This window comes from Euphorbia lathyris, chromosome 1 (genome assembly GCF_963576675.1).
Source record: "Euphorbia lathyris chromosome 1, ddEupLath1.1, whole genome shotgun sequence".
Lineage (NCBI taxonomy): Eukaryota > Viridiplantae > Streptophyta > Magnoliopsida > Malpighiales > Euphorbiaceae > Euphorbia > Euphorbia lathyris.
In genome coordinates, this window is record NC_088910.1 from 50,428,648 (window position 1) to 50,452,388 (window position 23,741).

General features: G+C 37.2%; 1 protein-coding gene across 1 annotated transcript; it reads left to right on the top strand.

Moving 5' to 3' along the window:
- The first annotated feature begins 21,851 nt into the window (after positions 1-21,851).
- LOC136232254 (myb-related protein 306-like) lies at positions 21,852-23,365 on the top strand. Its single transcript, XM_066021313.1, has 3 exons — positions 21,852-22,126; positions 22,272-22,401; positions 22,490-23,365. Exons 1-3 carry the CDS (start codon positions 21,994-21,996, stop codon positions 23,199-23,201), a joined length of 975 nt encoding a protein of 324 aa, XP_065877385.1. The 5' UTR covers positions 21,852-21,993; the 3' UTR covers positions 23,202-23,365.
- Positions 23,366-23,741: the final 376 nt, after the last annotated feature.

Genomic DNA, 23,741 nt, shown 5'->3' on the forward strand with positions numbered 1-23,741 from the left:
TGGGCCTAATCTCACTAAGGCCCATTATTAATGAACCTTGTTTCGGTCAAGTACTGACATTCAGTTAAATAACATCTCTTCAAGAGCTACTTGAAGATGACATGTGGACCAATGAGAATGCTGGATTTCAAAGGCACGCTCCCCAAGTTCACACGTATTTCAGAGCAAAAATATAGGGTGCGAAAACCAATTAAGCAACACCACATGTCCAGGTACACAACATTTTACTTATAAATACGTTAGGACTCAGCTGTCACAGGTACATCACTTCTGAACTCAACTCTTTACTTCATTACTCAAAGTTAGTATAGTATTTCCTCAAATATCTACTGGCTTTATCATCAGAGAAGGTTCGCCGGACCTCCGTCCCCCTTTTGACGGTTGTTCATTGATTCAGGTCATCAGCAACTATGAGCACAAACTTTTTTCGGCCCTAGTAATGAGCCTATGTTACATTTTTACTAACAGTTTTGTCTAGGTGGGCTTTGTGCATCTTGTTGTACGGTATACGAGCTAAGACATGGACCCCATTTTATGTTTTATTTAACTTATTTTATTTTACTTTATCAAAATCTATTTAGATTCTATCTTTCTAGTTTAAAGATTCCCGCCTGTCACATTGGTCTTCGATCGGCTACTAGGACCCCGATCGGGGACCCTAGTCACCGATCCGCGACCTTTGATGGTTTTCGGACAGTTTTCAGTCAGTTTTTCTGGTAGTTTTTGCCACATTTTCACTGCATAAGTGGAAATTAACTGGCAGACACAAGGGGGGAGGCAGTTTTTGGAAGAAAAAAATGAAGTGAAAAAGGAAGAGAAAATGAGAGAAACTAAGTGAAACTTAATGAAAGTGAGTGAAAGAAGTGGGGTTTCCATAAATCTTACCCAATTTAACCACATTTGAAGGTTCCAACACCCAAATCAAGTATTTTTTATAGAGTTATATAGCCGGAAATCACGTTTATCACAATTGTTTTCGCTATATTGCAATTCTTAAGTCATTAAACTTACAGAATTGACCTTTTTGGGTTCACAACCTTTCATTTCTTGGTGCATTTTGGTCTAAGTACGTAAAATTCAATTTTCTTATCTTGTCAAGTCATAGCTACTCGGGTCCGAGTTGCTGCTCCAAGTCTGAATCTTATGTTCGTCGGCCTGCCACACATAATAAAACTGGAAAACTGTTTTAGATGTAACTTCTGAAGGGTTTTAAAATCCTATCCTTTTTAATTGCAATTTGTTTACACTTTCTGTAACTTTTGTGTTTATTTCGGGTTTCTGACATGTAAATAGAGAATCTATCTGTAAGTCCATCTTGGATCGGGGGCGCTAATCTTCGATCGGGACACCTATTACTGATCGGGCACCTTGTGCCAGATCGGTGATAGGGACAGACATACAGACTCATGTTTCTGTCCGGGTAGAATATGTTTATTTTGGTAAATTTATTATTTCTATTAAATGAGGCTAATATCAATCTCGGGATAATAAGGGTATTTTTGTCCTTCAAGGATATTAAACTTGTTAGATGAATGAACTAGGTTTTGGACAAAATTGCATGTTGTTTGCTAGATCTTAGGCTTAAATTAGTGCTATTTGATCGAGTCTGGCGTCGTACTTAAATCAGAAAGACGGGTCTCAATGTCCCGCAGCTAATGTTTATTGTTTTACAGATTTCATAGATTTATTTTCTAGGACTAGAATTGATGTATTAGGGCTATTTGTGCCATTTGTGATTTGTGATGTAATAATTTTATCTTTCTAGTATTTATTTATGGCTTTTGAACACTAAACGATATTTAAATGAAATTGGATTAGAAATATAATGGTATTTTAATAAAGATAAGTATACGCGTTTATTAATCAGACCCTTAAACACATTTAGTCATGAACCTAACTCTGAAGAGGTGACATGTTGTGAGCTTGTGTGCCATCGAATCTTTTGGCATGTTCCCGAACAATAAAACACGGGTGGCGACTCTAAAATAATTAATCTAACCACAAAACCTGATAAATGGTTAGAGAAATAGTCAATTGAATGCATACACCGGAAGGGAGACGCTAAACGTCGTCCTTAAAAACGGCAAGTGATGGTGTTATGTAAAAATGGAACCTCATTTGCTGAAATCATCCAAAGTAGGTAATCGGGTTACGCGGCTACTCACAGTGGTGACTCTGCTGGGGATAAAGTAAATGACTTAAACAACATAAAGGCCTGACGATTAATGAACCTAAAATTGTCTTTTCTTAAAATATGTTTGTTGCATCACTTCACTACACTTGCACAATTTGCACAACTACCCTTTTAGCCTCTTTTTTTCGATGTGTACATTCCATACGTTCATGGAAGCCTTGGGTGTACATGTTCGCAAAACACTCATAGTTGTATCCCTACAAATCGCTAGAACTCCTGAACAAGGAGAGGCGTAGGAAATTATATCATGCTATGGGAGCCTTTGAAAGTACCCCCCAGCCAGGTCAGACCGAAGCTCATATAAGCATCCATAGTAATTTCCTTTTAGGTTATCAAAATGTGCATTTGGTTACTTTGAGAGACGAATTTATTTATCCCAGTTGATAAATAGATTAAGCCAATTCATAGGAAAGATGATTGACCATTTAGAAATGGAGGAATAAGATTGGAAGGGAGAGTCATTATAAACACGTTTGTTTCGTCTTGTTTTTTTACCTTATTTGTAAATGTAAATTTAATTCCACTTTTGATGTACAGTTTCCTTTATTTGTAATTTGTGTCACATCACATCACATATCATCCATTTAATGTGTCTTTACCACGAAACACTTGTGATTCAAGGTCATGCCATGTTGGGATATCCTATATGCCATCTAATTTCTTTATCCAAGTCAATCCTGACATAATGAGAGATGTGCAATATGTCCCAAAAAAAATATATCACTTGGGTTTTCCAAATTATAGCTTCTAGGTTGTTATGAGATAAGTTCTAAGAAATTTAAACTCTTATCACCTTTTCATACAAAAGGAATTCTAATGTGCCATGTATGTCATATGACAACTGTTATGTTGTGGTGTCACCGTTCAATATATCGTCTGTTGGGTTTCCTTTGTCCTCTTACTTTGGTCAAATCTTGTATGTGATGTATCAGATGTGCTACTATACTTTTTAAGTTGTGTGTCATGATTTGGTTCATACCTCGTGTGATACCTATATTCTCTATATATACATGCTCGGGTAGTGCCATTACCTAAAAAATCTTTGGTGTGTCATTACCAGAAGGGGGAGTCATTCAAGTCATCCTTTTTGAATGTCAGCTATCAAGTCGTCTGTGGCCTCCTAACGGGCGTTGATCTGTTTCAGGTTCGAAGAAGTGACATTTATTAGTACTCATCATGACCTTAATGCCTCTTCCTAAACCTCAGTTGCCTTCAATGTCCATGTACGATGGATCAGGTAACCCACTTGCTCATTTGAATAATTATACACGGCGGATAGGTGTGGCTGGAGCAGCAACACATCAATTACCCACCAGGTTCTCTCAAAATCTTAGTGAAGAAGCTTTGGCATGGTATCATCATCAACCACGTAATGTGTGCCAAAATATTGGTCCTTTATTCTTTGCCTTCGTAAAGAATTTTGAGTGCAATATTCCTTCTCCAACTACCTTAATCGAGCTGCTAGAAATCAATCAGGTTGAGGGTGAAGTCTTTCAGGATTACTTTGGGAGATGGACTGATAAGATGACACAACTATTTGAATGACCCACTATACTGATGCTCATTACCATGTTCCTATGTGGTACACTTCCACTCTTTCATGGCATGTTACAAGCTGTTGGGGTTTAGTGTACTATAGACAATTGTTCTAGGATATAAACTTAATGTAAATGAAGTGTTCTTTACATCATTTGTTTTAAATAGATATAGTTTCATAACTATATAAAGGCAACCTCTTTTAAGAACTAAATAAGTCTAATAAAAGGAAATCCCTAAGTTTATTTAAAGTGATTATAAAGTGTTCATACAAGCATGAAGTGAGACGAAACTTTATAATAAACTAATAAACTTAAAACCACCCCAAGTCAAGTAATATGTTTAGAAATAGGATTGACATATCAATGTTGAGACTTGCATGTAACAATGTCTTCTGTCGAGACAGAGAGCTGATCTCACAAGCTTCAGATATGCAGATATCTGGACAGTTACATGGATCCAATGAAAGGGAGTTCATTAGGATTGGGGACCCGACTTGAGATAACAGGATGGGTAGATTTATCCTTGTCACATGTTCATCTCATTGGTATTAATAGGTATAAGTAATCCTCAGACTCAAAGGAATGTTAATTAGTGATTCTGGATTATGGAATGTGATGCTTTGATCCTGTTGTAACACGATCCATAACAGAGATGACTCTGGGGTGTGAACGGCAGACGTTGGGTATCACAGGCAGTAATTACAGGATAGTTATACATTGGATTGAGCATTTTTCACTCCCGATAAATGGGAGATACGTCCAAGGATCGCTTGTGGAAGACTTGACTCTAAATCCTTGCAAGGTGATAGCTTAAGACTTGAAATGCAGATTTCACTTAACCTATCTAATTGGAGTTAACTCGGCCTGTACAAGTAAAACGAACGTCTCGCTATATGTGACTTGACATTATCCATAGTCATAAGATTCAGTTCAAGGATGTAGTTGATAAAAGATCGAATTATACTGTAACTAATACGGAAAGGTCAATGACATAATCAACCTGTCTTCTTATAGCTTTGGGGGAATGTTTCGGATTTGCTAATCACATTTCGCGCACTCATTCCGTTATGCAAAGATTAAATATAATTATCACGTCTGGGTCTAAATTTCTAGAATTTATACCTAGACATTAATATATATTATAATTATTGGGTGTGTGATTTTTATTTGGTGTTATATAAAAAGTTTGAAGTTAATTTGAGGGTTTTATGTGTAAATTAAAAGTTTAGAGTAATTTTTAAAAGATTATATAAAGATGGAGGACCAAACTGGATATTTTCCAGATTTGGAATATATATATAATCGAAGAGGTGGAGATGAGGATCACCTTTTCTTCTTTTTTCTTTTTCTTTTCTCTGTTTCTTTTATTTTTCGTTTTCTTCGTCGTTCTTCGATCGTTTCTTCACCGTTTCTTTGATTTACGAAGATTCGACCGTCCAAATCACTTTGAAATTTAAAATATAGCATCCTTATGCATAGATCTAAGTCCTAATCGAAGAGTTTTTGAGTTTCGGCAATGTTTGGAGCGAAACGTCTTAGTGTGTGACAATAATTCTGTGAAAATTAATTTAATAGTTGCATACGGCTAGAAGCAATAAGAACCTAATGGGTCACATATAAGACTTGGAGTCCAAAAGAGAAACATATGTTAATTAATTGATGGAAGCCCAACTGAATCCACTAAGGCCCAGTAAGTAAGGGGGGCGATTTTATGTATGATAAATACATAAATAATTAATTTGATTTTAAGCAATCCTAATTAGATTATGATTGTGAATTAAATTAATTAAAGGATAAATAAATTAGGAGGTTTAATGAGATTGAATTGCTCCTATTATTATCCTAAAAGGTTATTATTATTATCTTTATATTTAGATATAATTATAGATAATAAATAAGAATTTTATTCCGAATTAAATTCTTATTCAGTAACCTAATTCTATCTAACTAGGGTTTAGATACAAGAGAGTTTAAATACCCTCTCACATGAAAATTTCGGCCAAGGCTAGTCTACCGAAGAGAAGGATTTCTAACCCCCTTGTTGAGGACGAGATATTTCACCGCTTCCTTCCGTTTCAATTGATTATTAATCTCTTTCTCTATTCCTTGATCTTGTGTTGATTAATTAGAGGCAATCTATTCTTGATTGCTTTCATACGGTTGAATTCTAACTTGCTTTTGAATTGTGTTTTTGTCTTGTGCTCGGGAACTCGAAGTAAGAGTTGTGGGCACTTCGATTGCAACGGTAGATAGAATATCAAAAGGTATTTCCTTCTATCCCTCTTTATATGAAATAACGATTAACGTATCTTGGGTTAATGGAAAAAGGTTAAAATTTTTATATTTCCACTACCAAACGTTTGCCTATTTTCCTTCACAAGCCACAACTTTGGATACATTTGAGAAAGTATATGAGGTTAGAGTTCCCCTTGAACGCTTAGAGGCAGCCATGATGCCGAATGAGACAGTATTTTTGGGCGAAGATGTTGCACCAGGACCTGATGCACCAGCAACTTGATTTGTTTATATTGTTTTCCCTTTCCTGTATTTCTTTAGTCATTTCCCTTTCCTGTATTTCTTTAGTCATTTCCTTTTTTATGTAAATATGCACAGTTGTCCGTTTCATACTTTTTCTATAAAAGCCACGTTTGTTTCTTGAATTTAATTCTCACAAGTGTTTATATCCAATAGAGTCAATCGTTTGGTCTACCCATTCAGATGATTTGGTTCTCGATAAAGCATAACGCATCATAAAAATCACCATCATTCATATCATGCATAAAGGTTTTAGGACCTAATAAGTACCACCTGTCTCAAGATCGTTTAAAAGTATAGTTTGGTCTCATCAGGGCAAAGGTCGTTTGAACAAAAAACCAATATCCGAACTAGAGCCACATAATTACCAAGAGGGTTTGTCAGCTAGTGATTTAGATGAAAGCTCAAAATCAGTTCAAAGTGGTACATCTCCTTCAGTAGAAGCAACGGTTGAGGATCTGAGATAGATGATGGAGGATATGCTCTAGGGGGATGCTTTAAAGAAAGTAGTATCCGAAGCTGTTAAAGCCTCTAATTCCACTTCAAATTCTGGTGGTGAAATTCATGATCACACAATACCTGAGTCCTCTGATCCTAAGAAGAAAGGAAAGAAACATCTGAGACTAAATGACAATAAAAGTAAGATTATATCTTCTGATGATGAAGAGTCAGAAAGAGACCGTAAGTTTAATTAGCAGATGGCTGAGATGAAGATATTCCAACAAAGGTTTGAGGAGAAGGAAAAGAATCATACCAAGCAAATTTGCATCGATATAGATGCTCAATATGCAAATGGAGTCTACACCTTTCTAGTAGGCCTTCAAATGCTGAAGTTACCAGTCTATACTGGGAAAGGAACGCCATCCTTTCACATAAACTGTTATTCCCATGTTATGGTAGGATAAGGAGCAGCCACGAATCAGCTGATCAACCTATTCTCGATGACTTTGGCAGAAGGTGCCTCACTGTGGCACAACAATCTTCTTGAAGAGACTCACAATGAGTGGAATTTACTTTATGATGATTTTGTTGACCACTATGGACATCGTTCCCAAATGAAGGTCAAAATGAGTGATTTGGAGATGATCAAACAAAAGCATAATGAGCCTTTTGAGGATTACTTTAACCGGTGGATGGATAAAGAACTCATTGTCAAGAATAAGCTAGATAAAGAGGATATGATAGCCAAACTGATAGAAGGTGCATTACTTGCTTATCGGGACGCGATGCGATACCTGGATTTTGAGTCTTCTAATGAAGCTTACCATATGGATCTTCGAGTGGAAAAGTATGAGGGGTCTCGTGCCACAGGATTAAGCGGATATCGTGGAAGAACCTACAACCAGGCCAATCCGGCTTCCAACTTCACAAATCCTAATACGACTATTGTTCCCCAAAACAAAGCTTCAACCCATGTTAAGGTGCTCGATGGGGTAGCGGTCTCTGATAAGAAGAATGAACAAGGAAACAATTTGGGTATCAGCCGTTGGGGTAGTCCTCTTAGTTCATTATTTTCCAAGCTGATGAAAGTGAATCTCATGGAGCCCTTGAAGCCTTATGCAAATCTCCCACATGGTACTGATTTAGGGAATTTTTGCTTCTACCATCAGGTTATGGGTCATCATACCAATAATTGCAAAACTCTTAAGCGCGACATCCAGCGTTTGGTTGATGGTGGGAAGATTGTTGATCCTTCTAATCCTAGCACTACTAAGAATCCTCTTCATGACTTTAGGAAATCAGTTAACATGATGTCCTCAAGGGTGGATGAGAATTTAGTATTTGAGCAATTCAGAGAAGCGAATGCTAGTGTACAAGTTGTATTGGTTGAAAAGATCCAGTCAGTGTGTCCAATCGATCTAAGCTATGTTTCTTCAGACAAAGAGGGTTAGAGTAGTTCTTACAGGATCTATCATGTAACCAGAAGTGGTCGCGCTTATGATACCGTTCTGCCTCTTAGAGGAAATCTTATTAATCTGCATACATCTAATATTCCTATTCTCATGTCTGCAGTTCTAGAAAGGGAGAAGAAAAAAAGATCTGTTGATTACGCAACTTAAGAAAACTCCTTCAAAGACCAACGTCTAGCACCTTATAATGAAGTCACATGAACATAGGAGTGCTTTAGTCAAGGCTCTATCTGAAATGGAGGCTCCTCCAATAGTATCAGCAAATGTCATGGGTTGCATGCTGACTCAGATGTGCACAAAGTCCATCGAAATCTCATTCTGTGATAAAGATCTACATGCGAAAGGAAGAAATCACAACAAGCCTTTGTATATCAGGGTTGAAATGCTAGACAAAGTCATTCCTTGTGTCATGGTAGATGATTGATCATCACTCAATGTTTGTCCCAAGAAAATGCTAAGTTCTTTAGGCTTACCGGAAGAAAGTCTAAAGAAATCACACACAGTGTTTCAGGCTTATGATGATTCTAAACGCCGGGTTATCGGTACTTTCAAAGTTGATGTTAAGACGGGTTCCATTGAAACTCGCATGGAATTCACTATTATAGGTCATCATACCAATATTCATGACCCCCCCCAGCACCGCTATTGTCAAACCTAACGATAAATTTTCTATTAAGTTATGCACATGAAACACTGCGAACACCAAATATGTCACGAAATAACCCAAAATGCAACATCCAATCCCCATTTCCACTGATTCGACAAATGAATCCATGCCACCCCACACACGTAATATGTATGATGCATATAATGAATCGATCAAATCCTTAGTTTTACAATCCATTATTGCTTCTAGGACACTATAAAATCAATTGGGCATTCTCATTGTAGTCGCTCTCAAAGGATTTACGTCGTTCACTATTACGATAACTACAACAATGTCTAAACCAATACAGACAATAGATACATCTCTACTTATACAATCTCTTTGTGCCCCCTGATGAAGCTTATATATTGCTTACAATGTCTCAATTTGAGAAGTTTAAACCGAAAAATCTACTAATTAATATTCCACCGAAACCTAACACATATTTACAGTAGCAAAATACCCAAAGGAGTATAATACCTTAATGGAAAATGGGACTTGCAGTTTGGTTTCATTGTCTCCCAGCATGAATCTGATTTAATGGCAATGGGTGTTCAAAACCAAAACTACTGGGGTTGGGAAAAATGACACAAAACACGTCTTATAACTAAAGGTTTTCATCAACGATCATGTATTAGTTTTATCAAAACTTTTAGCATCATTGTCGAACTGAACACTATTTGGTTAACCTTTTGTTAGATGTTTATGGTTGGAGTGTTAAACAATTGGATATCTCTGATGCTTTTTTACATACTGATCTAAAAGAGGATGTGTATATTGGCACAACCACCCAGTTGCACTGAACCTTCCCATATATTGTCTACAAACTTCATAAGTCCCTTTAAGGTTTGAAACAATACCATATGATGTGGTATGTTAAATTGACTTCTAAATTGATGTTATTCAATTTTGTTGGTTCGAATACAAAAATTTCACTCTACTTCGTCAAATTTGGTTCAGTTAGAGTGTATTTTCTTATATATGTCGATGATATAGAATAATACCTATATGATCGATCAAAGGGTATCTGTTCTTAAAGTTATTCAAAATCTTAGATGTTTGTATTACTTTTGGGGCATTGAAGTGGAGTGGAATAATCGATTATAGGGGTCATTATACTACTCAAGCAAACTTTCCCTTCTAAGTAAACTTTGTCTACCTTTCCATTTTGATTCATATAATTAGTTATAGGGGACATTGCACTGTTGGAGTGGGGGATGAAATGCCGATAAAAAGAATCCAACCAATGAAAGCTTATAGATTCAGTAATGGTGCTGGGTCTAGGCCAAGGCTTCACAACCTCCACTTTAGACTCGTCCACCTTCAACCCCAAGTCAGACACAATATAACCTAGGAAGAGCACCCTAGATGTCCGAAAAACACATTTTTTCACTACTGCATACAACTTTTATTTCGCGACACGGTAAGAACCTTTCGCAGCACAACAAGATGATCATTCAGGTTAACACTATAGATCAGAATATAATCAAAGTACACTACAACACTTTTACCAATAAAAGGTCTTAAAACCTAATTCATAATGCACATGAAAGTGCTAGGTGCATTGGATAAGCTGAATGGCATCCATTCATACATCCCATCCCATATCTTAAAGGTTATCTTCCACTCATCCCCTACTCAGATACGAATCTAGTGGTATCTGATCTTCAAATCCAGCTTTGTAGAAATAGTGGCACCATTAATCTGATCCAAAAGATCATCCAATCGAGGGTTATAAAATGATACGTGACTGTGATCTTATTGATGGATCTACTATTGACACACATCCACCACGTGCCATCCTTCTTTGGGGGTCAACAGAGCTAGCACTACATAAGGACTCAAGCTCTCCCGAATATATCCCTTGGCTAATAGCTCCTCCACTTATCTTCCCAACTCTCCATGCTCCTCGAGACTCATTCTATAATACGATTGACTAGGTAAGGTAGCTGTAGGCTCTAGGTAAATCTGATGTTGGATGTCTCACATTAGGGGTAATCCCTCAGGCAACTCCTTTGAGAACATGTTACTGAATTCCTCTAGAAGCGGTTTGACCATATATGGAACCACAAATTCGTTCTCTACTGGCCTTCTAACCAAAGCATACACTACCCTGGTTTCCTACAACTCTTTTTCAAACTGAGCCAAAGATAACAAACTAACACCACTTTTACTCTCTTCTAGTTTAGGCACTAGTACAATCTTCACTCCTCAAATATAAAACTGTAAGTGTTTGTTTCCCCATTATGGGTCACACTCTTGTCAAACTGTCAAGGCCATGCCAAAAGCACATGGCATGCATCCATGGATATGACATCACACCACACCTCATTTTTATAGCGATACCCCACTAAAAATGGTACAAACACCTATTTTGACACAGTAATCTCTCCCTTGTGTTTCAACCAAGCTAACTTATAAGGTTTCAGGTGTTTTTCTGTTAGGAGTTCTAATTTCTGGACTGCATCAACTGAAATTATATTTTCACAACTATCAAAACCAATCATGAATTACACACCTTACCTTTAATGGTACATGTCAGTTGGAAGATATTGCTCCACAACCAATCATCTTCAGCAGCTTTCAATGTCAAACAGGACATTCTCACCACTAGCAGTTCCCACACCCCCTATTATGATTTCTTCATCAATAGACCCATAAAAATGGACCACCAACAAACTTATGGTCGTTATCTGTTTCATCATCCTCATCAATATCAATGAACAACACCTTCTTTTTGACCCTCTTACAGTCATCCTGCCTGTGTCCCACCCCACCAGATGTGAAACACTTTATGCCACTACTTTATTACCCGAATTTTCTATTAGTACTAGGCCCTAAACCCATTGGGTCTATCTCCTTCGTAGCATCGTCTAAATTTTTATCCCTGAAATCGCCACTCATGGAAAACCCCGAAATAGGCGATTGCTCGATACCATTAGTATGCCTCTTCTAAAATTGTACAACCCACTGACGTGCTTCTCAGATGAAAAGTGGATCAAGAATATTGACAATGTCTCTAATATGCTCCTGTATACCCCCAAAATATCTTCCCACCAACTAAGCTTCTATTTGTTACACATCATTTCCAGCAATCAATTGATAGAATACAGTTGTGTATTCATCAACTGGATGAACACCATACTTTAGATTCTGTAACCTCTGATGCATCAGTAGCTGGCAGTTACATGGAAAGAAAATAACCCACACATGTTTCTTCATCTTCTCCTAGCTCATTTTTTTTACTTTCCCATTAGAACCCTCATTTGCCTCAATTACTGGCACCATGCCATTGCTTTATCTCATATCCACGTAGCAACCAAAAGGACCCTCTTACCTTTCAAGACACCATTAAACTCCAAAATTTCCTCAATTGTGGTATCTAATAAAGGAACTCCTCAAGTTGAAAGGAACTACGAAACTCAAGGATCTCGATCCCCATGCTAGTTTCCTAGAGCCTATCATCCCCCACAATACATGGATGGTGATGACCCCTCGGTTCCTCAAAATACTCATCATCCGACTCTTTTTCACTGTCAAACTCTTCATCGAAAGGATTCCTTCGATCGTCATGATTGGGATTCCTTCGATGATTAAGATATCGCAGATTAAGGTTTCTTTGCTCCTATTCCATAAATAAATTGTCCATTCTCCGTGTTAGCTGATATATGATAGCGTCCATTTGTTGACCTATCACCTGCTTAACCCATTGGCCCAGCCTCTGTTCAATCCTTTATAGATCCTCATGACCATACACCTCCTCCACTACTCGTCTATTTAGGGGCATGGTGAATATGGTTAGACTTTGATACCAAGTGACGCAGTATGAATAAACATGCTCACTTCGAATCTTTGAATTGCGTATGATTTCCGATTGAAACCTTTAATCCAACAAGAACTTTGGAAAATGAAATCAAATTCTCATTCACTGATAGACTGTTTATTACATCCGAAAATATGGCTTTATAAAGTAAATTCGTAAACCTAATCCTAAAGACAAAAAAAAAATAAGAAAATAAGAAAATTACAAAAGACCCAAAAAAAATAGTAAATTGTGTTTTTTAGGCCCTAAATCAATTATCACCTTAACTTTTAAAATCACCAATCAGGTTCCTAACTAAGCAAGATCATCAATTGAGTCTTCATCCTAAGTAAAAATCATTAATTGAATCCCCATCGAAAATCATTCGGTTGTTTAGACTCCATTCTCTGAACATATTTTGAGTCAACACGTAGATCATTACAGTCCATGCCAAATAGTCATAGTTTCTGATTTGAGATAGAACGAGGATTTAATTGATGATTTTTACTTAGTTAAGGGACTTAATTGATGATTTTGATAGTTTAAGGTCACAATTGACTTTATAGTGTTAGTTTAAGGGCTTAAATGAGTGTTATGCTTAAAAAATTATAAAAATAAAAATAAAAATAAAAACAATAATTTATTGAACGAAATAAAACTCTGTTCATTCGGTAATATTATTATAAAGATAAGAATAACATTTAAAAAGAAACGGTTTTTGTGAAAATAAGAATAACAATTTTATTAAAATTAAATAAATACAAAAAAAAATTCATAAAAAGTTCCAAAATATTATTATTTTTGTCAAAAAAAAAAAAAAAAAAAGCTAAAAGTTGGTACATTATATTTTGTACGATTTGATTTGGAATAAAACGTCAAAAGCTATTCTGAAAACCGGAAACAAATAGCCCCTAAGTAAAATAGAAAATGAAAGTTGCATGTTGTTTAGTAAAAATATTGCAAATAAAAAATTGAAAGATAATTTCCGTCTATCTTCCAACTTTTACTCTTAATTAGAGTAGAAAGAACAAAGCACTTCACATTTTTCTTGATATGTGTTCAAAATTTTAAACTGATAATAAAGTGAAAATATATTATTATTTTTGACATGTCACCATGTACGTGTATTATATATGCTTAATTTACAATGCGTTGAAATTTCAATAATAAAATATTTCAAGATTTGAAATTTTGATATATTTGTTTTTGGAGACTTTCATATCGTATTAATGAAGGAACAATTTAATTTAAAAAATTTAAGGTAATAGGGAAAATAAAAAGTAATATGTATATTATTTTTAACATATTTTGTTTTTTTTATATATATTTTATCTGATTTCCCGGTTCGAGATTCGCCAGACACTCTTTAAATGGATAAGCTTTTTATGTATGCTAAAATTCGAAGTCAATATCTAATTTAAGCGACTTGAGATTATTAACCACTCAAGTCAACATTAATTTATAACATACTTTGTTTTTTTAGTAGGAACAGGAAAAGAAAAAAAGGACAAACAAAAACCAAAAAAACCTAGCCTGAGATTAGCCTAGGGAAGCTAACCCCCACCACATCTTCCATAAGAAGAGAGTAAAGATAATCAGGAGGATAAGAAAAGGTCGTGACGTCCAACATCCTCTCATGCCCAGCAGCCGTCAGACGATCCGCTACCCGGTTCTGTTCTCTGAAGATATGGCTGAAATTAATGAAATCAAAGGAAGAGCAAAACCTTTTAATTCCTTTAATAAGATTATGACTATTTAAACAAATAACATTTTTATCGGAAATCATTTTGATAGCCTCAAGATTGTCAAATTCTACAATCAAATTCTTCAAACCCAGACTCATGGCAAGTTTAAGGCCAGAAAAGATCCCCCAAAGCTCAGCCGAAAAGGACGAACCCAAACCCAGATTATGAGCAAACCCAGAAACCCAGGCACCCCCATCATCTCTCAGAACACCTCCTGCAGCAATCTTACCATCCTTCAGGCAAGATCCATCCGTGTTTAGTTTCACCACCCCTTCCCTAGGCCTGCACCAACCAAGGAGGTGAACAGTCTTCTTCTGGGTTGACCTAGCAAGAGAATCTTCTTTGAAGCTATCAGTAATATTGAAAACTTTTTTCGAGAAGAACTCAACTAAATTAGGAATAACAACAGTTTTTCTTCCAAAGATCTCCTCATTCCTCCACTTCCAAATCTGGTGACACACAATAGCAAAGAAAATATCACCATGCTCAAGGTTAGCCAACAACTTCCCACTAACTCCATCAGTAAACCAATCATGATCAGAGTGAGCCAAGAAAGTAGAAAGCAGGTGGTGAGGGAGAACTTTCCTCCACACCTCTTTACTCCTAGTACAATCCCTAAGAGCATGGCAAATAGTTTCAACATGCCATCTGCATCTGCTGCAAGCACCTGAATCCACCAGATGCCGTCTATTTCTGTCCGAGTTAGTGAGCAGCCTATCCTTAATACCAAGCCACAGAAAGCTCCTAATGCGATAAGGAATTTTTAAAGCCCAAATGGTTTTCCAAACTTCAGAGTGAGGACCCGTACTATTATGGTTGAAAGCCTCAAAGGCAGACTTGCAGGTATAAGTCCCATTGTTTGTCAATGCCCAACAATGACTATCCCTATCTTCCTCCCTGTTACTTATCTTAACCCCTCTCATCCTTAGGAGCGTATCCAGACAAAAAAAAGAGTCAAATTTAGACCAAATCCAATCCCCCTCAGAATCCACCACATCAGCGATCCTCCAATTGCGGATATTACTAGGCGGCGGGGATCTACACACCTCTAATAAAGATTTGCCTCCAATCCAGATGTCATTCCAGAAGCTGATGGACTTACCATTCCCCACCTCCCAACCTATCCCAGAGCAAAAGTCTGAAAACACAGAACTGAGGCATTTCCAAAGAAAAGAACAATTGACAACTCTCTCCTTGGGGCTCCCAAAAATCTTATCTTTTCTATATTTTCCACAAAGAAGCCGAACCCAAAGAGAAGAGGGGAGTTGCCACATTCTCCACAGAAGCTTCATTAATAAAACTTTGTTATGGTCTCTGGCTTGTCTAATCCCTAGGCCTCCCATGTTTTTAGGTTGGCAAACCTCCTTCCAAGGAACAAGGTGGATCTTCTTCCCCTCCGCCGAGTCCCCCCAAAGGAAACGCCGATTGATTTTATCAAGATCATTAAGAACAGGCTCAAGCAATCTACAAGCTTGCATAATATGATTAGGAGCCGCACTATTGACAGACTGAATCAAAGTAAGACGACCCTGTCAATCTCTTTAAATGGCGCATTTACCATTAGTTTTGTCTAGGGTCTCCTTAAATGAGGCTTTGGAGACCCTGTCACTATGGAGAGGAACCCCCAGATACTTACCCAAAGAATTTGTCAGAGGAATACCCGATATTTCACTTAGCCTTTTGCAGACACCCTTACTCATATTTTTAGAACACAACATCCGAGATTTTTGGATATTAAGCTTCTGGCTAGGAGCGGCGCAGAAACAGTTAAGGATATCCATAACCACACCAATTTGCTCCTCATTCCCTTCCACAAAGATCATAACATCATCTGCGAAGAACAAATGAGTAATCGCAGGACAAAATTTGTTGATGGAAACTGGATGGAAATTCCCATTACCCACAGCCTCTTGGATAAGGTGAGACAGCCTTTCCATAGCTATAACAAATAAGAAAGGCCTCATAGGATCCCCTTGACGAATCCCCTTGGAAGATGTAAATTCCTCCGACATATCTCCATTGATCAAAACCTGAAAAACAGGCGAAGAAATACAGACTTCGATCAATCTCCTCCAACTATCCAGGATGTCATCTCTCTTCAGACTGTCCAGAAGAAAACTCCAGTTTAACCGGTCATAAGCTTCTCCAGATCCAGCTTCAGAGCCACAATACCTCTCCTACCCTTTTTAATTTTCATGGAGTGAACCTTCTCCTGGGCTATAACAACATTATCCATCATCTGTCTGTCAGGAACAAAACTGCCTTGATTCTGGCTAATAATCTCAGGGAGAATACACCAGAGTATATTAGCAATAATTTTTGTAATAGCTTTGTACAACACATTACAAAGACTAATAGGCCTCATTTGTAAAAAGGAGGACGGTTTCACAACTTTTGGGGATCAAGACTAGAAGAGTTTTATTCACCAGCCTAATATCGTCGGACCCACTGAAAACTCTTTTAACAAAACTGTAAATGCCTTCCTTCACAGTATCCCAATGTTTGTGATAAAAACTGGCAGGAATACCATCAATCCCAGGGGCTTTCGTAGCTCCAATACTCGAGAAGGCCAGGTCAATCTCTTTCTGGTCAATAGGATGGAAAGCTTCCCGAATCATCTCTTCTTCCAACCTAGGAAATGAAGTCCTAGAAAGAGCTTTACCCAGATCCACATTCTCCACTTTAAATAAGTCTTTATAAAAATTAAGGGTCGAACGACGAATGTCCTCCTACTCATAGACCCAATTTCCATTTGAATCTTCGATAGCATAGATCCGATTTCTCTGCCTCCTAATAATAGTAGAAAGGTGGAAAAACCTGGTATTGCGATCACCATCTTTGATCCAAGCCTTTCTAGATTTCTGAAACCAAAGTAGCTCTTCCTGCATCAGTACAGCTTCCAATTCATTCTGGAGAGATCTAAGAAGCCCATTCAGACTATGATCAAATCTAATCTCCAAATTACGTTGAATACCTTTAATTCTGTTTAAAAGTTTATTCTTCCTTTTGATAATGTGGCCAAATATGTTTTTATTCCATCCCACCACATTCCTTCTAAACCCCTCAGCAGTAAGGAGAACATTGGAGTGGGGCTGCCAATTGTCCTGAACAAAGTTTTTAAACTCAGGGTGAGAATCCCAGGCCACCTGGTACCTAAACGGTCTGTCTCCTTTAGGCCAATGGCTTTTAACCAACTTAACTAAAATAGGGCAGTGATCAGAATGGCGGAAAGGGAGATTCAACACATTCACTTCGGGAAACCTATAGATAGCCGCAATATTCGCATAAACTTTGTCCAAACGAACAAAAACGCTATTACGTTTCCAAGTAAATCTATGACCAGCAGCTTCTAGATCAGAAAGCACACACAAATCCATATTCGGTTTATGGTTGAGACACCGGTTGACATAGTGGTTCCCACCCCATTTTTGATCACTCATAAGGGCAATATCATTAAAATCCCCAGCTACAAACCAAGCATCCAAAATACTCGTGCTCATAGTATACAAGACCTCCCACAACCTTTTACGATTGGCCATGATAGGATCAGCATAAACAAAGGTGATAAAGAAGGGTTTATTACCAGGATAACTAACCTTACTATGAATAAATTGTTTATCCATACTGACAATGCCAATCTGAACACGATCTAGCTTCCAGAAAAGTCAAATCCCCCCAGCCCGGCCAGTAGCCTTCGATCTGACACAATTCCAACTTCTAAACTTTCTAACCACCTCATCTGCTTTACTACCACTGATCTTGGTTTCCAGCAACGCAAAACAAGAAGGGTTAAATTGCTTAATTAAATCTTTGACATGGATACGGATAGCCTTACTAGCCGCACCTCTAACATTCCATACAAAAAAATCCATCAAAAAGGCAGACTACTGAACACAGGCCCAACAGCCTAAACCAGGTACTTATTCGGGGCTCCTGAGAGCCTTGAAGAGGTACTAGCAGGCCCCCTTTTATCCCAAACATCCAAAGAGCTATGGTTACTATTCTGATTACCCTTAGGTTGTTTCATATTTATTTTATTGACCCCCATAGCCTTTGCATTTGAATTATCAACAAAGATTTTCGGGATACTAACCTCATTGTGTTTCTTTTTCCCAAATGGGGCATGATTCTGGGAGCTCTCTAAGGCAACAACTTTGGACTCAAACAAAGGGTTAACAGTCTCTACTTTATTGGCCTCCAGCTCAACCGATTCTAACCCTGGCATGCTTAGCTCCATATGCTCGTTTGAGTGGCCAGAGCTATGAGCATCCTTAATAGACAGGACCCCAAATCTAGAACTAGAACCGAGGGTCGATTTATCACCAGAACCAACTTTCAGTTTGGGGGGCCTCTCCTTATTCTCAGGGGCAATCTGGAGAGTATTCATCTCCTTACTAATGTCAGGAGGACGATTCTGAACAACAGATGCCTGGGTCCTTCGCCTACCCGACCTCTTAGCCAGCATCCAGGGGCCAAAGTTCTTCCCTTCACCTCGAATCTCCTATTCTCTCTCTTTATCAGCCACCATAACCTCTTCAACCAGCTTCTCTGTCTTAGGACACCCTTCATAAGTATGACTAAACATACCACACTCATAGCAAATATTATGAATGCCTTCATATTCAATATAGTAAACCGAATTCTGAACACAAAATTTAGACAAAAGAGGCTTAGCTAGATCGATATCAATACAGACCCTGGCAAACTTACCTCTCACTGCCCCAATGGTGGTTTTATCCACATGGTGAACTTTCCCCACAAGACCACCAACTTTATTAAGAAAGCTTTCATTACAGTATTCAATAGGTAAACCCAGGAATCTTACCCAAGTTAGAATCCTATTAACTGGACAGACATGAGGATTAAAATTAGGTACCCATGGCCTTAATGCTAGAACGTGATTAGAGATAATATAAGGGCCACCATTGATAACAGCATTAAAGTCCTCCACCCTAGTGAATTTGATGACATAATAGTCATTTTCTAAGTCAGTAATGGTGACTTTCCTTTTTTTAGCCCACTGCGCCTGGATTCTCTAGGCGAAATAATTAAAACTAATCATTTTACCAAGCACAGTAACTATTAAAGCTAACTTCCATTTAGACCTGAGGGCACGTTTATCTGCCAAGGATAACCGAGTCACAGGACATAACGGGTCATCCTGTTCTCCATCCTCAACATCAGAGTCAGAATAGACCTCCTCAGAATCCTCCTCTATAATTTCTTCATCTAACACGGGTTCTTCCTCTACCACCCCCATCATTGTATCTCTCCAGGAGTTTTTCCCCAAGCCTTGCTCATTAGGTTTTTTATTTAACGCATCAATAAAAGTCCTAGGAGCCAAATTCAAAATGGACGTGGAATTGGTGTGAACTGCAATCCCCTGGACTGCCGGCCCGCCCTCCTGGACTGCCGACTCACACTCTTGGACTGCCGACCCGCCCTCCTGGTCATGCGCACTCTCTCCCGTCTTCACTCCCCTCCCACCGCCAGCGTCATCTCCCCCTGCCGCAAGGAGATCATTGCCATCTACCGCCCTACCGCTGGCTTGCCCCAGCCGACTCGCCTCCCTCGTGCGGTCCACGCACTCCACAACCACGGCAGATCCACCGAAACCCCCCTGACAGATCCATCCGCACCATCCTCCCGCCTACCTCCTTCCTATTTCTCCCCCTCTATCCCTACCGATCCGCCGCTCCCCTTCCCTGCCGATCTGTCCGCCCAAAATCGGCCTCCTATACGCTCCCCCGTCGCCGCCCTAGCTCTCTCCCTCTCCCTAGAGTGATCCCGCTCCTTCATCGGCAGAGACAGATATCAAATTGGACACAAACCACACACACCCGTCGGTCTTCATGCCAATCGCTCGCATTCGCCCAGCAGAGAGGTTTTCGGATCACAAGGCGCTTGTCGTTTATAACATACTTTGTTAATAACAAACCTTTAATATATTTTACAGATATAAAATGACACAATCTTATTTTATAATTTAGTATTTATATATTTTTAGAAAACTAAGAAATTAATTAGAATATTAAAATGCCTTAAAAATAAGGAGAAGAAGAGAATCATATTAGTAGGAAGATTAATTGAGAAAATGATATAAATGATATTAAATAATCCCTCTATAGCGCATTAAAGGATGGTGTGCAGTGACTTACCGTTATGCCTAGAAATAGAGAAATGATCTCCTAAACCTGGATTTAATGCAAATTTTACTCACCTACTAATATAACATCTATGCATAATAGAACCCTAAACCCTTCATTAAATTAAACAAATTATAACTTCATACCAAGTACATTCAGGAGTTTTTTTTTCTTTCTTAAATAAAGTTTTAAATTCAAGTTTATGCATGTTTGGCAGAATTTTATGTTTTTAAAAAACATTTCATTAGTAGGGTTCCAAAGTGAACACAAGTTCATGCTAGATGCCAAGATTAAATCAAGAGGAGGTAGAATATTTCAAGTAGATGAGATGATAAATAGTTATTTAAATAAATAAAAAGAGATATATATATATATATAAACCTGGTTTTCCATGTCAAAGTCAAGCACAAATCACTAGGTCAGACGTTTAAATTGCTTGAAAACAACATGTTTTCATAATAAAAAAAGTAAACAAAAGCAAAAGTAAATAAAAGCAAAACTTGGGCAACTTTATTATTCTAGACCATTTTGCTGTCACAATAACCAAAATTAAGTTACCATTACTGTTTTTTACCCTATAAAAACACTAGCTACATTATTTAGGAAATTCTAATTTATCTCACGAACAAAAAGAAAATTCTAATTTATTTAAAAGTTGAAATTATAAATATACCATTTTATATATACAGATAACAAATACTCATTCCGTTTCGTATTATATATCTTTCTACAAACTTGCATAGAAATTAAGAATATTAGAAAAAAAGACTAGAAGTGTATCGATCGTATTGTATTAAAATAACGTGTATTATAAAACAAAAAAAAAAGTTCTGTAGAAAAACATGTAATATACCAAAAGGGAGAGAGTAGTATTTAGAAAACAATAAAAAAAAACTTTTCTTTATGATGTAATAAATGGACAAGTGAATTAATTGGTGAATATATTACTCTAAGAATATACATTTCCTAAAACAAACAACAGCACTAGATTAGATATACATTTATTTAAAATATATTTCTTTTAATTGATTGGATATTAGTCGTAAAAAAGTTAAAAAAAAATGAATATTTAATATATAAAATAATTGTAGGAAGGTATTAAATAGAATATTATTGTAATTATTTATTAGGGGGGAGAAGAGCATTAAAGAAGAGAAATTAGGGTTTATTAAAAATCGGTGATGGTGATAATGAATGCCATGCCACACCACACGGTATTATAAACGAGTAGTAGTAAAGGTTAAGTATTTTTATACATACACATAGCTGACTTTTTGCAAAGCAGGAGTAAATGCTCATTGCTGTCCATTTTGACTCCTCTTTTTACCTTGTTCACTTAGGTCAGCCTTCTTCAACTTCTTCTCTCTATTTATAGACATCCTTGGACGCATGTCTCTGCCTTCCTAAACAACAATTCTTACAAACTAGGAAACATTTTAAGAAGATATATGTTTTCTCTGTAGACTTACTTAGAAATATGGGAAGACCTCCTTGCTGTGATAAAATTGGCGTCAAAAAAGGTCCTTGGACACCTGAAGAAGATATCATTTTGGTCTCTTATATTCAAGAACATGGACCTGGAAATTGGAGATCAGTTCCTACTAATACTGGTACTTTTATTTCTCCCCCTTTTTTCTTGTTTTCTTTTGGGGCTTTTCTTGGTTTGGTTGGTTCATCTTTAAAGCTCTGTATTTATTGTTTTGCCAGTTAGATTTACTTCTTTTTCTCCTTTCTTTTTTGTTCCCTTCTTTTCAGGCTTGCTTAGATGCAGTAAGAGCTGCCGCCTCAGGTGGACTAATTATCTCCGCCCCGGTATAAAACGCGGTAACTTCACTGATCATGAAGAGAAGATGATAATCCATCTCCAAGCCCTTTTAGGCAACAGGTAAGCCCATTTCTCCACGGAACATTTCGCCGCTAAACATATAAATACCGTCGTTAATTTTGTTATTTACCGTCATTAATATGTGCAGATGGGCAGCGATAGCATCTTATCTTCCACAAAGAACAGATAATGACATAAAGAACTATTGGAACACACATCTGAAGAAGAAGCTGAGAAAAGTTCATGAAGATGGGCAAAGTGATGATGGATTTACAGGTTCACAGCCAAATAAGGGACAGTGGGAAAGAAGGCTTCAAACAGATATTCATTTAGCCAAACAAGCCCTATGTGAAGCTTTATCTCTAGATAAATCCCCTTCTTTAACTGACTCAAACCCCTCATCTTCCACTAGACCCTTTCAAGGATCTACCTCCTCTTCTTCTGCTGCATCTGCTGCTGCTGCTACCTATGCATCAAGTGCTGATAACATTGCTAAATTGCTTCAGAATTGGATGAAAAATTCCCCCAAATCTGCTCAAACAAACTCTGATTCTACCAATAATTTCCTGGGAGCGGCCAATTCGAGTTCCAGCGCTACGACACCGGATCATCATCAGGGGTTTGACTCGTTGTTTAGCTTCAATTCGTGTGCGAACTCGGATGGATCTCAATCGGTGGATGAGAGTAATGCTAATTTGACGCCGGAAACAAGTATGTTCCAGGATGAAAGTAAGCCGAATATGGAGAATCAAGTTCCTCTTTCATTGCTGGAGAAATGGCTGTTTGATGAAGGTGCTACTCAGTGTCATGAAGACTTAATTAATCTCTCATTAGAGGATACTTCTGTTGGTTTCTTTTGATATATTATAGTATTAATTAACAAAAAGGAAAGGTAAAAAGGGATAAAAACCTTAATTGTTATCAATGTTCATCTTAGGGTTTTTTTTTTTTTTATAATTTTAAATATGAGTGTTCTTTGCTAGTAAAAAAAATGTTGTTTAGGCCTAAGCAGTAATTAAGATAACACTCATCTTAATTAGTGGAAGAACATAAAAGTGTAAATTAAAACACACTATCTATATGAATATCCTAAGTGTTTGCTATTTTGTTTTTTACTATGTTTTTTAAGTAAATGTTGGGTTACAGGCTAAAAACGGAATGTAAAGATCCCAACTAGGTTGGCATCTTTTTTTTTTTTTTTTACTATGTATTATAGATTATCACTGATCCAATTAATTAATTAAAACTAATTACTTCTGTGTTGTTTTTATGAAATTTTGTTGTTTACGGTTTTAGTTTTGTTAATTTAGTTTTTTTTTTTGGTTACTTTAGTTCCTAAATACACTAATATTATTAGTTTTTCGTTTTTGTGAGGATGAATTTTGATGAATGCATTTTTC

What these genes read in the sequence shown, in the direction of transcription:
- LOC136232254 (XM_066021313.1), top strand. Translation starts at nt 21,994, where the DNA reads ATGGGAAGACCTCCTTGCTGTGATAAAATTGGCGTCAAAAAAGGTCCT. An exon ending in ATCAGTTCCTACTAATACTG is followed by an intron (nt 22,127 to 22,271) that starts GTACTTTTATTT and finishes CCTTCTTTTCAG; the next exon opens with GCTTGCTTAGATGCAGTAAG. An exon ending in CAAGCCCTTTTAGGCAACAG is followed by an intron (nt 22,402 to 22,489) that starts GTAAGCCCATTT and finishes TAATATGTGCAG; the next exon opens with ATGGGCAGCGATAGCATCTT.